Source organism: Diabrotica undecimpunctata, chromosome 6, assembly GCF_040954645.1.
Source record: "Diabrotica undecimpunctata isolate CICGRU chromosome 6, icDiaUnde3, whole genome shotgun sequence".
Classification (NCBI taxonomy): Eukaryota; Metazoa; Arthropoda; class Insecta; order Coleoptera; family Chrysomelidae; genus Diabrotica; species Diabrotica undecimpunctata.
In genome coordinates, this window is record NC_092808.1 from 73,132,473 (window position 1) to 73,148,962 (window position 16,490).

At 31.6% G+C, this 16,490-nt stretch overlaps 1 protein-coding gene and 1 long non-coding RNA gene across 3 annotated transcripts in view; one reads left to right on the plus strand and one right to left on the minus strand.

Annotated features, from left to right (window-relative positions):
* The first annotated feature begins 1,231 nt into the window (after window positions 1–1,231).
* On the plus strand, window positions 1,232–3,613 carry LOC140442685 (uncharacterized). The gene is made up of 3 exons (XR_011951108.1): window positions 1,232–2,168; window positions 2,297–2,763; window positions 3,183–3,613. It is a non-coding gene; the product is annotated as an uncharacterized lncRNA (long non-coding RNA).
* Window positions 3,614–8,821: 5,208 nt separating this feature from the next.
* Window positions 8,822–16,490, minus strand: part of LOC140443500 (WD repeat-containing protein 3) — a 730,789-nt gene continuing 723,120 nt past the window's right edge. For both annotated transcript variants that reach the window (XM_072534812.1, XM_072534810.1), the window contains one exon: window positions 8,822–9,108. In XM_072534812.1, coding sequence (XP_072390913.1) covers window positions 8,944–9,108 — 165 coding nt within the window. In that variant the 3' untranslated portion in view covers window positions 8,822–8,943. The remainder of the gene's footprint in view (window positions 9,109–16,490) is intronic.

Sequence of the window (16,490 nt, forward strand, 5' to 3'; positions counted from 1 at the left end):
AAATGAATCGTTAATATATTACTTAATTGTTAATTTTTTTATAATAACACCGCACATTTAAGTTCTTTAGTAATGAGAAAAATTACAGGAACTACGCTCGGAGATCAAAAGATAAGTGTTGAAATTAGAAGAAAACGTAACGTACAGTGTATAAATAAATGAACACAAAATTGAAAAAAACATGGAATAACAACATAAGCAGAATGGAGGAGACCAGTGTCATCAAAAGAGCAAGAGATAAGTGGAATGACAGCCTTCCATAGAGGTATTAATCCGCCAATGAACATGCAGAATTGCTTATAAAGAGGAATAAGAAGAATTTCAGTTCTTTAAAATATAAGAAACTAATTTTTTTCTTTAAAAATTTTGTTTAATAATTTTAGTAATTTATAAAATTTGTTAAATATAATACAGAATTTATTGATCATTTTTATTTTTCATTATTATCTAGTATTTATGTTCAATTGCTGCATTTAGATTATCATTATATTCTAAAATAGTATTTATATAAGTCGATGAGCAGAGTAATAAGTGTTTATGCACGTATATTACGTAAAAAGAAGTATTCCCTTCAAAAAATATATCATAAAATTTAAATTATAGAGAATATTTGTGATACTATACATTTTTATAGATTTGGAAACGTCGCAGTCAACTCTCAATATGGCCGCCCAAAAAGTGTGAAATTTTCAATTTTCAAAGTCATTTTTTATTTAAACAAATGGAAATTCCGCAAATTTTTTTTTTGTAAATAGCTTAAAATAATGTATATTTTCAAGATTTACAAAAATTTTTCACGGAATTCGGTGGCTGATAAATGTGCTGGAACCAAATTGATTGCTGGACGAAGCCATAACTAAATAACACGTGCAAAAAATGTAAACACAATTTTTCTGCAAACTACACTTTTAGCAAAACAAATTTAACTTTGTTTACAACACAAATGTGTGTAATGTGTATACAGAAAGTACAGATACCAGTGACAAGTGACAAGTAAGTCATCAGACATCAATAAAAATAAAATGTGTTGCCAACATACACATAATAATTATAGTACTGAATTGCACAGCAACATAAAATTGAACTTTACGAATTACCGACAATCAATGTTTATTTATCTGCACCATATAATAAATAGTTATGTTAAATTATAACAACTAAAATATATTTTTTAAATATATACTACCCAAAATTTGATGGGTTTAGTATACACTTCCACAATTTAGAATAATTCTTCTTTTTTTAGAGAAAGAAGTCTGCAATAGTAGGATACTTGAGCTATTAATACTGAGAATACTAATACTAGGAATTGTTGTGTTGTAGGTTTCCGACAATGAATCTGTCAAAATATGCCCGAGCTAAGCGAATGGAGTATATTCAGTATAATGCATAATAATTTATTTATTTATTAAATAAATAACAACCAAACGCCTCCACTGGCCATCAAAACATAACCTAATATTTATAAAACATACATATAAAAAATAACTTACTTGAAAAGTGATAACGTTTCGCTCTTCGAACTTCAGCGACCACAAACAAGATACCTAAATGGCATTTTACTAAAATAGTAGGTAAATGAATCTCAAAAATTTTAAATAAATTTGCTTGTCACAAAAAAATATGTAAACACACAACTTCATATCAAAACAATAAACAATAACAAAGGTATTCATGTTGTGGACACTTTTTAAAGCGTTCACAGAGTCTATATATTATACGTCATTGACTGGCTATCAAAACATAACCTAATATTTATAAAACATACATATAAAAAATAACTTACTTGAAAAGTGATAACGTTTCGCTCTTCGAACTTCAGCGACCACAAACAAGATACCTAAATGGCATTTTACTAAAATAGTAGGTAAATAACTCAAAAATTTTAAATAAAATTTGCTTGCCAAAAAAAAATATAACACACAACTGACACAACTTCTTATCAAAACAATAAACAATAACAAAGGTATTCATGTTGTGGACACTTTTTAAAGCATTCACGGAGTCTATATATTATACGTCATTGGTTTCCAGGCCATTTATACAGCCTATAAGATGGATCCACATCTTGGAAGTTTACATCTAATGCCCAAACTGACTGAGAGACATGTTAATCCCGAAAAAATTAACAAGATGAAAGTGGCTAATTGTATGCAGGGCGTTTTCAGGTAATTTATTTTTATTATATTGCAAACCATTATTGTAGGAAACCTATTCCATATTATACATACATAAATATTTTTTGTAGCTTATCAATACTTAATTATTATTTTACAGTCACTATTGTTATTTTTAGGAACAATTATTCAAACTGGGGAGGAGACTTTGAAATTAGAAAAAAGGGCTTCTGTCACAGCTGATTGTCATTCTTGTCATTTTTGGACAGATTGTTTTACAGCTTAAATGCAAATCATTTAAGCCAAAAGCTGGGAAATTAAACATAATAAAGTGAAGTTATTTAGACCTCCCAGTGTAATAAATCTAAAAAGAAACATAAATAATTTCACAAAAATATTTGAAATTCTTAAAACTGTTGGATTTTAACATATAATGCCCAGAACATTTAACCAAGATCCATTGGAAAAATTTTTTGGGCAAGTGAGACAGCGAGGGTCCAGAAATATAAATCCAACAGTTGTTGATTTTTCTGGGTATTATGAAAGCCTTCTAATTAACACCTTTACTTCAACACATTCTGTAGGTGCAAACTGTGAGGATGACGAATTTGAGATCTTCTTAACATTGCAGACATTTGTCACTCAGGTATTGAATATTTTATTATATCCATTATGAACTGTTGCAGTTACATGTAGATTTATAGTATAATACATTTCAATTGACAATGATATGAAATTGTGCTGATCTCCTTTACTTAAATAATACTGCTCATTTGATTAAATTAGTTAATCAGTGCATGTATCATTCAATACTTCTAACTAATACAAGTTCGCTAAAAAGGCAAAAAGTGTTGCTCTTTCAATTTCATATTAGCAGTTGGGAATAGTTATATGATAGGACATCAAAGACATTTCTAAAGGCCACTTTTTATCATTCATGTTTACTTTGGAATTAAATATTGTACAAGTATGCTTTTTTAATAACCTGTCCTGCTGATACAGTGTGATACATATTTACAACATGTTACCTCTGCTTTTATATTTAATGCATTTGTTTTTTTGCAGGGTTTACCTGAAGATGATGATTTTAAACAGGAAAATTTTATTGAGGTTCCTATAAACTTGCCTCCCTCAGTGAAACCTATTGAAGTAAAGGTGTTAAAGTATGTTGGTGGATATCTACTCAAAAAAATAGGCAATAAACAATGTGCCTGTATAGAGGACTTTAAAGGTAACAGGCATAATGAAGAAGATGTGGAGTTCATACTTGCAAAAGAGTACAATATACAGCAGCCATCTCTTCAGTATATAAATTCACAATTTATGAATAAACTGAAATAAGCACTAGGTATCACCTATATTTAACCATGACCTCTTTAAACGAGGTGTAATTGGTTATACCTTAATAGTACTGAAAGAAAGAATTAAGTTTACCAATTGTTTTCATGATGATACAAACGCACATTTTAATGTATTTTATAAAATTAAATATATTTAATTATTGCAATCAGTTAAATCGCATATTACTTAAATGGTAAAGGCATTATACCAAACAGTTCCGCCAATATTTTTAAAGAAGCAAAGAGTATTTACTTGAGTACAATTAAACGTAAAAAAATTACAGGCTAAATTGTAGCTTATTAGTATATAGTTTTTTAGTACCGAATGGTTTAATGATGAAAGATGTGTCTATAACAACCTAATCTTTTTTTTTGGACTGAGGTGGAAAGATTCGTAAAATCGACTAGGGAAGGTGTCCCTAGTACTGTTGGATTCAACCAAAAAAGGACCAGAGACATACGCCGACGGCACGAGGTCAAACTATGTGACAGAGGGCCCCCTTCGGACATCCCTGCCAGGTCGCCTACCAACTAAAACCACCCCCTCTTCGACCTGTGGTATCCCTGGACGAGTTCATTAGCGAACGAAACATGGGGATACCACGCGCAGACTGGGTTGAAGGTGCCCTTAGGGCTATTTATTTTAGTTACAGCACTTACCTAAAAGCAGTAAGCGTGTAGGAAGAAGACCTAGTTCCCAAGCGGAGAAACTTGAGAGCTTAAAAAAGGGGGGTTACCGTAAAGGGTAACATTTGGTACATTTTTGTACAGAAAAGAAAAAGAAAGAAATAAAAAAAGAATGTTTTTTTTATTATTTATTTTTGTATTTGACCCCTCACCCAGCTTGTTCGGCTCTTTCTATTATAGTCTTCCTTTTCATGATACCTGTTATATGGTTGAATATATATTCAAAATTCTCTTTGCTGGTCATTGCAATCTGCATGATGTTGTTGGGCGCGATCGCGCCGAATCTATTCTGCAGCCTTTGTTGTTCGTAGGCGAAAACATTGCACCGGAAGATGCAATGTTCCGCATCGTCCCTCTCATCACACGAGGTGCATATGTCATCGTTGGTTTTTTTGATGCCATATGTGTAGGATCTGAAAGATCCATGACCGGTCAGGAACTGAGTAAAATAGTAATTTACTCTTTTAAATTTACAGTTGTACCATGCTACAACATCGGGGATAAGCGTTTTGGTCCAACGAGCCTTCGTGGTCTGTACCTCCCATTCTCTTTGCCATTCTATAAGCATGTTCACTCGTATGGTCCTTCTTACCTGAGGTAGGTGGCCGTCATGGGCTTCATACAGCATTTGTCTTTCTTTGACAAGCAGGTGGATGGGGAGCGTTCCCGCAATCACCTGTAAGGCCAGCGTAGAAGTGGTTCGGTACGCGCTCACCACTTTTAAAAGGGGCTTCCTTTGGGCTCTTGTTATAATATCTTTGTACTTCTGGTATTTTAGTACGTTAATCCAAACGGGAGTTCCATATAGAAGGGTCGATTGCACTACTTGAAGGTACAATTTTCTCTTGTTGCTGCTGGGCCCTCCTATGTTGGGTATTATTCTTTGGATAGCTGCCGTCCTTTTTTCCGCCTTCTTAACCACTCCTAACAGGTGTTTCGTATACCTCAGGCCTCTGTCCAGGTCGATGCCTAAATACCTCGCGCAGTTCGTCGTCTCTAATTGGCTATTGCCTATTTGGAAGGTCAGGTCCGGCCCATTCCTTGGAGCTTTAAGGATGACCACTTCTGTCTTGTGGCCTGCGAGTTCGAGGTCATTATTTTCCATCCACCTGTTCACTTTCTCGCAGCATTCGTTTACAATTTCCACAAGGTCCCAGTGCCTGTCGTTAGTGACCAATATGGCAAGGTCATCTGCATAGGTTACTGCCGTGGTGTCTCTCCCATTCTTCTTCTTCTCGTGCCACTCCTATCGGAGATTGGAAATCATCATGGCCACTGCGACTTTGTTAGCAGCGCGCCTAAAAAGTTCAATCGAACTACATCCGAACCATTCACGTAGATTACGAAGCCACGATATTTTTCTTCTTCCCACACTTCTTTTGCCCTTAATTTTTCCCTGCATGATATTTCTTAAAAGTTCGTACTTTTCACCTCTCACAATGTGCCCCAAGTATCTCCCCAAGTCTCTCCCATAGTCGATGTTTAAGACCCCATTGTACAAGACATTCCACAACGTTGGGCCTAGTACGGAACCTTGCGGTACGCCGGCTGTTAGTTTCATCTCAACATTTCTGGCCACTAAAACATATCTCTCGCATAAATATCGTTTTATAATATTGATCAAATATCCCGAGACTTCAGCTGTTTCTAATTTAGTAATAATATGGTTCCAGTTGGCAGAGTTAAAAGCGTTCTTTACATCAAACATTACTAGGGCGGCCCATCTTTTTCTGCTGTTCTTGTCCACACTGGGCCTGCCACCAGTGTGTCATACCAGTGTGGGCGAGACCCACAATGGTATTTGCCTATTATGCTTTCACAATGTTTCACAATAAAAGACTTTGATTTGTTACTATGCCCTTTTGAAAATGTCTATAAACTACATATAAACAACTGTAACTGTGGTGATTTATGTCTGTTATGTGTTTAGCATTGTTATTTTAATATTTTGTATTATTTTATATTGCTGCTTTGCAAATTTGTCATTTACTACTGTATTGTAGCGTTACAACGTTTATCTTTTTGTCTAGCAGTGTGGCCTGCGAAACTCCATTTAAGTTTGACAATTTTTCTTTATGTGTCTTGACTTTGATCTTACCGTGTCGTACCTCGTTTTATCTGACAATTGTATACCTAACATTTCTCTTTCTATTGTGGCTAGTTTATTTATACTTGCCTTGGTTAGGGTCCAGGTTTGACATCCATATGTCATGATAGGAAGGATGCACTGGTTGAACACTTTGGTCCTCAAGTGTTAATAAGGTATTTTGCAGTTCTTTACCGTCCAACTAAGTTTTCCAAATCCTTCTCATGCTAGTCTTGTCCTAGTAATTTCAGCACTTTGGTTCTCTTCGTCAAGTTTCAGGATTTGACCTAGGTCGATATATTCCTGGACTGAATTAGGCTTTCATTCACATAAAACTTGACATAAGAAAAGAATTATTTAAATACTGACCAGTTCTTTTCACAACATTAAGAAAACTAAATTATACTACACGTGAATTGTATTATTAATATTTCTTGTAACACAATAACATTTCTTGTAATAAATAAAAACTTATCCTGTACCAAAACATATGTCTCTATCTGATATGGTATACATTTATGGTATATAAAATTGCATAAGTGTATACTACATTTTTGGACAGAGAATATATTTTGGCATAGAATAAGTTTTTATTTATTATTTTATGACTATATTTATTTTCCATATAAAATTCGGAACATTTTGAATTTCCCGCCTAAAATTCAGTATATCCTTTTTAAATTTCCCGCCTTAAATTCAGAACCTACATTTTGAATTTGCCGCTAAATATTTTAGTTACCGATTCCGAACTTATTTGGCGCTAGAAACTCTCTCGCCCACTTTTTCTCCAGCACTTACCTTACTAGGGGGGTATATACTCTGAAGATAATGAAAAATGAATGTATAATGGTGTTGGTACGCCATTGCTAATATATAGGTCGCTATAGTTGATAGGTCGATATATTCCTGGACTTGTTCTATCTCACTGCCATTTATAGTTATATGTCTGAGGTCATCGGTGTTTGTCACTATTTTTGTTTTTCTCTTATTCATTTCTAGGCCGATATATTGGGAGCTGCCTGCGAGGTTCTCCATCATAATTTGCAGTTCCTAGAATGTGCTTGCTATAATCACAATGTCGTCAGCTAATCTGGGGTGATTAACTTGTTGCCATTAACGTTAACACCATAGGTTGACCAATTTGTGGTTTTGACGACGTCTTCTAGGGCTAGCTTGAGATGATTTGGCGATATTACATGTCCTTGTCCACTCATTTATGGGTATGGGATTTGTATTTTCGGCTATTTGTATTATCATAGTTGCGTTTTCATATATATTGTGTATTAGTTGCCTATATCTCGAATCTATTTTACAATTATTAATAGCTTGTTCTATGGCTCACATCTCTATACTATCAAACACCTTTTCATAGTCTACGAAGGCAAGAAATACAGGTAGTTGGTATTCATTTGTCTTCTCTATCAATGTTCTCATTGCTCTCAGCCTGAATACAATAGAATAGAATAGAAAAAAGCTTTATTCTTAGGGTTCATAAGTTACACACAAATATAAATTGTCAATAGAGAGAATGGTGTCAATTACAATTTATAATGGTTGCTCTAACAACCTACACTTAACATAAAAGTAATATTAAAATATAATAATAATATCAGTGACATTTAGATTCAGATAAGAGCCCTCAGTCTGTTTGATAGGTATGATTTTATCCAATTATAACCTGGCCCTCTAATACCATATCTGTAAAGCTTTTCCATTAGTATTTTGTGACTTAAAGTATCAAATGCCTTTAGAAAAAACTGAGAAGCCTGTCACACATGACTGTTTCAAAAATCTTTCAACTGAGACTGAGCACTGAGCAAGAACTTACATAAGTCTATAATTCTGTAGATCACATTTGTCCCCTTTTTTGTGAAATAGTATTATTACTAGACTCTCTTTCCAGTCTTTAGGGATCTTGCTATTATGGAGACCTCTATTAAATACCTCTGTTAGTATAGGGATGGTTAGTGTCTTGCTTGTTTTCAAGAGCTCGGCAATTATACCGTTGGGTCCTGGAGTTTTATTATTTTTCAGCTCTTTCTATTTCGAATCTTTTTATAATTGGTAGTACTTCTGATCCCACCTTTTTTATTTTTCTTTTTTTTTATTAACAACATAATAATTATTGACGTAAATCTTCATTTTATAATTCAAAATTTACACAGTTGATTGTAAAGAAAGTAGGATAATGTTTTCGGCGTTTTTGCGTTTTTCGGCCTTTTTCGTGTTTTTAGCGTTTTTCATAAGAATCACTTATTTTAAAGATATTTAAGAGTTTTTATAATTCTCGAATTTCGGTGTCTGTAAAAACTTGTACTACGATAATTAGATACCTAGCAATTTTTATTATACGTCCGAACCGTTTCGCTTCCAATACATTACATTAGTAAGTATGTCACTAACTTTATCCCAATATCAGATAACGTAATGTTAATACAGCTGAATGCCAAACCTGTATAAATATAATCCAAGTTTTTGCTCCCATTTCTGACGCAGATGAGCAGAAAATAAAGAATTTTACCATCAAATAGAAGAAGTGTTTAATATTTCTATTGACAGAAATGGTTTTATTAGGATAAAATAAACAACGGTAAAACTCCATTTTCGATTAATTATTATAATAGATATTACAATATATTAATGGTTATTGATACAATGAATATTTTTATCGGCTATTCATTTATTAAAATTGATTGTAATCTTTTACAAAGCATTAACTCAATACCATAAAGGACCTTTTAAGCTTCTCACTTTGTTTTTTTTTCTTATCAGCTTTGGTTTTTTCTCTAGAGGCATCTGTAAATAGTTGAAAATTATCTGCTGCTTCAACTTCTTTTTGAATCAATTTTATGCCATAATAGTTGTAACCAATTAGATCCTACGAAAAAATTTCAATTTTTAATAAAAAATATAAACTATACACATTTTTTTTTCAATAATTATAGCATATCACTTTTTTATTGTCTTTTAACAATAAACCACTTAAAAAGGAAATATTTTTTTCTACCGTTTCGACCTTCAAATCGAAAGTCATTGGTTTGAGAGAATCTATTGTTCTATTTACCCCATTCTCTTTGGAGGGACAAGGATGAGGTAGATGGTTCGATGATTTAAACGCAAATATTTAATTAGAGATAGGTAGATAAAAAATAGATACAACTCTCGAAGAACCAGCGACCAATAGGTTGCAAAATTGCGAATTATTAATATTGTAAATAGTAAAATTAAAAAGAGAATAATTAAAATAAGATTTCCGGTAGAAATAATTTTATTTTATGATTTACATAAATAAATAGCAGTATCGGAATTGCCAACAAATCACCTTTTTGAATGATAATAAAAAACATAAATATTCAAATAAAATGTTCCTAAAATACACAACTGTGCATATTAATTATTGTTCTTAAAACTAAATAAATGCGATTTATAGAGCAAATAAGTTTAGTTGTATATCCGACAACCCTGTAGTTTATCGGACCGGCATTTACGAAATATTGGCACAAAAACTGTAGACTAGGTCTACATAAACCTATTACTACTAGGTAACTATTTAATAAAAATAGTTAATTGTTATGTAAATAGTTAATAAAGTGTAAAGTTAATTGAAATCTGCTTTTATTTGAGAACCGTGAAAAGGATTTACTTGTTTTTAATTGAGAAACCAAAGAGGGAGTTTTAGCGTGCTTCTATTTGAGAAGACAAAGACGAAGTGTGTTAATTAATTATTATAGTTTATTTAACAAACTATTGTAGAAAAGATAATTTTCTACATACTGGGGGCGAGAAAAATTTAGAATATATACCAATAGCAATTCATCAAAACGAACCTTTAGAAGTAAAGTGAGTTCCAATCAGAAAGTGACCAGAGATAACAGGCAATAGATCATTAGAATCATTAGAAAGAGGATACAACAGACGGCTATTTAATAATATGGTTTCAATTTGCACTAATAAAGTAGATATTTCTTCAAAACTAAGGCAAGTATTGCCGAGCAAGTTAGTCAAATGAGATTTAGCATTCCTTATAGTTGCCTCCCAGAGTCCGCCCCAATGTGGAGATTTGGGAGGAATTAATTTCCAGATTATTTCTTTGGAAAAAAAGCTTCGGTTACTTCATTTAGAAGTTCGAACGAATCAATGGAATCAGCATGATTGGAATCAACAAATTGGTTTGGGTCAAAAAGGAAGGAAGGACCATAAAACCAGAATTGACGAACATCAGATGAAAAATTTCCACGCGAGAAATGATCAGCGGGATTTAATAAAGATCTGATAAGTCGCCATGTAGTATTCCTACTATTATCACGAACAGTAAGGACTCGTTTTTTAACTAAAGGAGATATCTCTAATTCAGACTTTTTAACCCATGTTAAGGTAACTAATGAATCGGATCATAAACTAATTGGAAAATTATGAACATGAAATTAAAGTATGGTACAACAGATGGAAGAAATGGAGATAAAAATGATGGAGATAAAGAATGACCAGAAAAAGGAACTAGGAATTTGGAAATCAAGTTGGAGAACGCTATTCAAGAAGACATGGAAAAAGTGTAGAAAAGAATTAAGAGAGTGTGAAAATCAAAGTGGAGAAAAGAATCAAACAAATAGAAAAACAAGTCACAGAAAACAAAAATCAACCAAATTTCGGAGACAGAAGAGAAATACTTATCCATAGTACAGGTGATGTGAAAATACAGTTAGGCGAGGATGTAAAAAAATTACACCCAGTGCCGTTCATAAATAAAAAAGGAAGTACAATGCATTGGAAATTTTGAAACAGCTCACGATCATAAATTATCTCAAAGATGAGGATAGTCTATGGTCTGACAGCAAAGAGGAAGAGTTTGACAGTTATTACCAATTTGAACAGAAATGTTTGAACTATTTCTGGGGAAAAATCTAGCAATAAGAAATTAATAAAGAATTACAAAATTGGAGACACAATGATAGGATGGGTATATCAGAAAAAACATACGCATTACAAGTGTATAATAATGCAAAACATTTATAGTATAATTATTCATCAGAACAATTAGTCGGAACTGATTGCAGGACATTTAGAAGAAATGCTGGAATAAAATATCATTCTGCAAAATTACAAAGATACAGATGGCTTGTGCCAATTTCTACAAATAAGAGAATTGCTCTTGCGAGAAAGAAAAGCGAGAAGATCGCCTACATAGAGATATGAATACAGATATAGAGGACAAAATTATAGGATGGACTATACAAAAAGAGAATTTATTCTCAGGAGGGAAAACGAAATTAGAGAAAACGGTAGAGGAAATTATGAAGCAAGAAATTGGCAATGGAACGAGGACACCTATCAAGAAAACAAAAATAATAATAGACGAAATAAACAGAAGTATCGAGAAAACCGATACAAATCCGACAGACCAAGAGAAAATAGAAGAGAGGTTAATAATACCCAGATAGAAGAATATGACGAAGAGCGACAAAGCGACGAAAGGAGAAGGACTGAAGGGCAAAAGGCGTCTTTCCACGAAGGCGCTCAATAGAAACAAAAAATCAAACAGGATTTTTTTGTCGCCTGAAGGAATTTATAAAAATTGCAGGAAATAATGATAAAAGAAATGGAATAAATTTAAAATTTGTGGATGGATTTATCAATGAGAAACCAATTAAAATTATGATATGACACTGGATCGGAAATAACGCTAGTCAACAGAAAGTTAATAGAAGAAGTTAATTTAACAAATTTAATTTACAAAAAGTGTGATCACGCCAAACATGTCGCACGACATGATCGTAGGAATGGACGAATTGACAGAAAAACATGTAGTAACTGATTTCATAAATAACAATATGAAACTCACAGAGGAAAAAGAAGACGAACAGGACAAGTTGGAAATTGCCATTGTCAAGTCAGGTAGTAGCGCTTCTCACTGGTGCTTGAAGTTAATATATATATATATATATATATATATATATATATATATATATATATATATATATATATTATACATATATATATATATATATATATATATATATATATATATATATATATATATATATATATATATTATACATATATATATATATATATATATATATATATATATATATATATATATATATATATATATATATATATATATATATATATATATATATATATATATATATATCTCGGACAAGTTGAGAGTAACTGTTTTTTGACAAATTGATTTTTAAAATATTGTAATGGTTAATTTTAATATATAGTAATTCTGTTTACTAATTTATTTATTTGCCTATTTTAAATTTTGACAAAGGAAATGAGCTTATATTCGTTTACTGAATATTTTGATGATATATCAATGTCACGTCGACGAGGAACAAAAAACAATGACATTAATTATTCGAAATTACCAACAACTGATCAAGGATTTACAGATGCCCAATTTCAAGCACCAGCTCAACAAATTCCGTGGAGGGCTATTGTTCTGGCTACCCTACTTCTTGTAGTGGGTACCACTCTTCTAGTATTTGGTAGCATGGTGGTATCTGGACACATAGTTGTTGAGTATGCTAGTCGAATGTGGCCTATGATTGTTTTAGGGATTCTAATGTTTATTCCGGGAGCTTACCATGTGAGAATTGCCTATTATGCTTACAAAAAAGTACCTGGGTACTCCTTCGATGATATTCCTGAATTTGAATAACTTTATTGATGGGATTTGATCACATTTCACAATATTTTAATTAGAGTGACAATGTTAGCATATAAATTTAAAAACTCTTAAAATAGCCTAATATAAAAGGCTCGATTTTTTCCCAAGCCCAATGTGGTTGCATTGGGTTTTTCGATTAACCTTGGGTAAGCCTTTACGTGTCAAGTTCGAAGCTACCATACATTTCAATTCTTATAAAAAACTTTTTTTGCACATAGTAACAAAAAACACCACTATGTTACTAGCAAAGTTTTTTAATATTCAAACTCTACAATTCTAAGTTACGGTAAGATCAATAATGTTTTAATAGATAATATATGGTAGCTAATTATAATTTATTCTCTTTCAGCCCTGAAGAAGCCAAATTAATTCTCTTTGGCGAAAACGTTATTGCAGATTTCCCCAATATTTAAGAGTTTACTATATATATATATATATATATATATATATATATATATATATATATATATATATATATATATATATATATATATATATATATATATATATATATTATATACATATATATATATATATATATATATATATATAAATATATATATATATATATACAGGGTGAGTCACCACTAACGAGACGGAAGATTACAGCGAAACGGTAAAAGATTTTTAAAAAATTTTAAACTTATAGTTTGAAGGTTGATAAGGGCTACATTTTAAAATTATTTTGAAATATACAGGGCGTCCCAATAAAGTGCGGCGTATCAAAGTTATATTTTTTTTACAGGACACCCTATATTTTATTACATTTTCTAATTGTCAGCAAAAAATAAGATATAGTTTCATAAGACTTCCCTATACCTATTTACAGAGTGTTCTGAGTTATGTGGAATATTCTTAAAATGTAAAGCTTTAAACGAAGACTCATTCCTAACTTATTTAAGAAATTCTAATAAAGTTGGTTATATCTCTAAATAGTTGGATATTGGGTAAATGTATTTCATGATTAATTATTAAACATTTATTTACAGGGTGTATAAAATTTGCAGTTTTATTATTGGATTATTCAATGTGTAATATAAGGCTTATTTTAAAAGGAACACCCTGTATATTAATGAATTATTATAATAAAAAATTTTTCCACTTTCGAATGGTATATGGATGTCCTATAACTAGAAGTGATAGATTTTGAGTGATTTAAAATTTTCTTGTCGATTTCAAAATATTTATAGTTGTTACTCTCGATTTTTAAACCAATCATTTTGACATATTTGTTATAAATGAAACCAATGTAGTTGTAAACAAATGTGTATACTCTATACTTTTACTTGCTGATACACAACGAATCAGAAAAAATTTTAATAAAACGAATAATACAAAATGAACATAAATAATACAAAATAAACCAAAACTTACTACATTATAAACAAAAAAAAATGTTTTTAAAGAAGACTCAATCTAGACTTATTTAAGCAATTATAACAAATTTTCTCTTAGAGCGAAATAGTTGGGTAATAGTTAAATTTATTCCATTATTGATTATTAAACATTTATTTACAAGATGTTAAAAACTTAGTATCAATTTTGGATTATTCAACATTTAATATGAGGCTTATTTTAAATGGAACACCATGGATATTAATTATTCGTAATACTAAAAAAAGTTTCCTCTTTTGAATGGTATAAAGATGTCCTATACTTAAGTCTCATAGTTTTTGCGTAATTTACAATTATTTAAACTCTTCATCGGTATATTGATTTTAAAACAAAAGATATATTTTTAGTTAATGTCATTGTATGACATTGTCATTTTCTGATATTACGGTCTGGTAATTGTCAAAATATAAACATTTATGTGTAATATTTAACTTTCATTGTTCCTAAAAATGAAGAATTGCGCTATCCATGAAACAGTCTACATGGTACTTTGCACTGGAGAATGTTTGGAAAATTGTCTCTTAGTTTCTAAAGTTTATGCTCAAAAGTATCCTGATAGAAGACACCCACAAAAGGAAGTTTTTGAGAGATTGCTTAATAGATTCCGTGCTACTGGTAATGTTGCATAAGAAAAGGTAAATAAAAATAAACCAGTTATTGGCAGTGGCGGCTTTTGGGGGTAGGCAGGATAGGCCGGGCCTACCCAATAATTTTAAGAGCTTTAAAATTGAAAAACATATATTTAAAAATTATGTTAATGCATGTAAATAACTTTTAAATGTACTAAATCACTCAATACATTACCGTCCGTTAAAACAACTAAGTTATTATATTACCACAGTAAGCATCGAATCGTATTCAGGCATTTTAAATATCATTAATAGGCCCTATCGGAACTGGCCGACCCAGCTCACATAAGATCCCCGTTCAAAAAGCGTTTGAAGTTAAGCAGCTTGCCGGACAACGAATTATATTGTCGTGTTTACGCTTGCTGTTTAGGCACCAGACGATCGGGCCTACGATGACCATCGTTGTCACTTGTAACGTAATTATCGAATTGTAATATAAATTTTCTTTTAAATTATGATAAAAAAATATGTAACATAATCTTTAATTGTAACATATTTTTAAACAAACAACACAATTACAAACAAGTGCACGGTTGCCCAAATAAATTTTAAAAAATTCGTAAAATTCGAAGAAAAAAAATCACATTTGCCTGATTTCTATATCGCCTGATTGTATGCAACTTATATATGTGAGATTGTTTTATAACTGATACATAAAAATGAGTTTTTATGACGCTTTACCAGGTTGCAGTAATAGTAATGTTGATAGTGAGTGTTTGGACATTGTTGTTTCACTATTGGAATCGTCATTATCTAGAAGAACTGAAATTGATAGAAAAAAAAATTATTATGAATGAAAGGCCTACTCCAACATTGCGAATTGACCAAAAAGATGGGAAAAAGGTGCGTACTTTTAATTGCTCTTGGTATGATATCTACAAATGGTTGTCTGGAAGTATTACGAAAAACAGACTATATTGTTGGCCGTGTTTGTTATTTTCTAATAAGAAATATGTATAGAATTGTGAAGGATACTTTGATTTAAAAAATATCTCTACCTCCTTAAAAAAACATTCCAGTTGCAAGGAACATTTCAGTAATTTGCTATCCGTTAAGGATGTACAGAAGAGGGCGTTTTCTGTTCGCGATTTGCTAGATGAAAAATCAAAAATCGCAAAAATTAGATACAACGCAGAAGTTAAAATGAAAATTAGTTGGGGGGGGGGGGTCATGACCCCGTGACCATAGCTATGTAATTTGGTGGCTTGGCCTACCCAAAATTTTACCACACCAGCCGCCACTGGTTATTGGTGACAACGTTAACGAACTTAATCCTGCTTTCTGTTACGGAAAACCCAAAAATTTCGGGTGAATTAGAAATTAGTCAATCTAGTGTATGTAGAATACTTAAAACCAACCACTTTCATCCGTATCACATTCAACTTCACCAGCATTTGACAAAACAAGATTATGGTAACCGTTTAAATTTTTGTTTATGGACTTTAGATAAAGTTGGAGAAGATCCTGATTTTATTAAAAATGTATTATTTACAGACGAATCGACTTTTCATAATAATAGTCTAGTAAATAGACATAATTTTCACTATTATGACACAG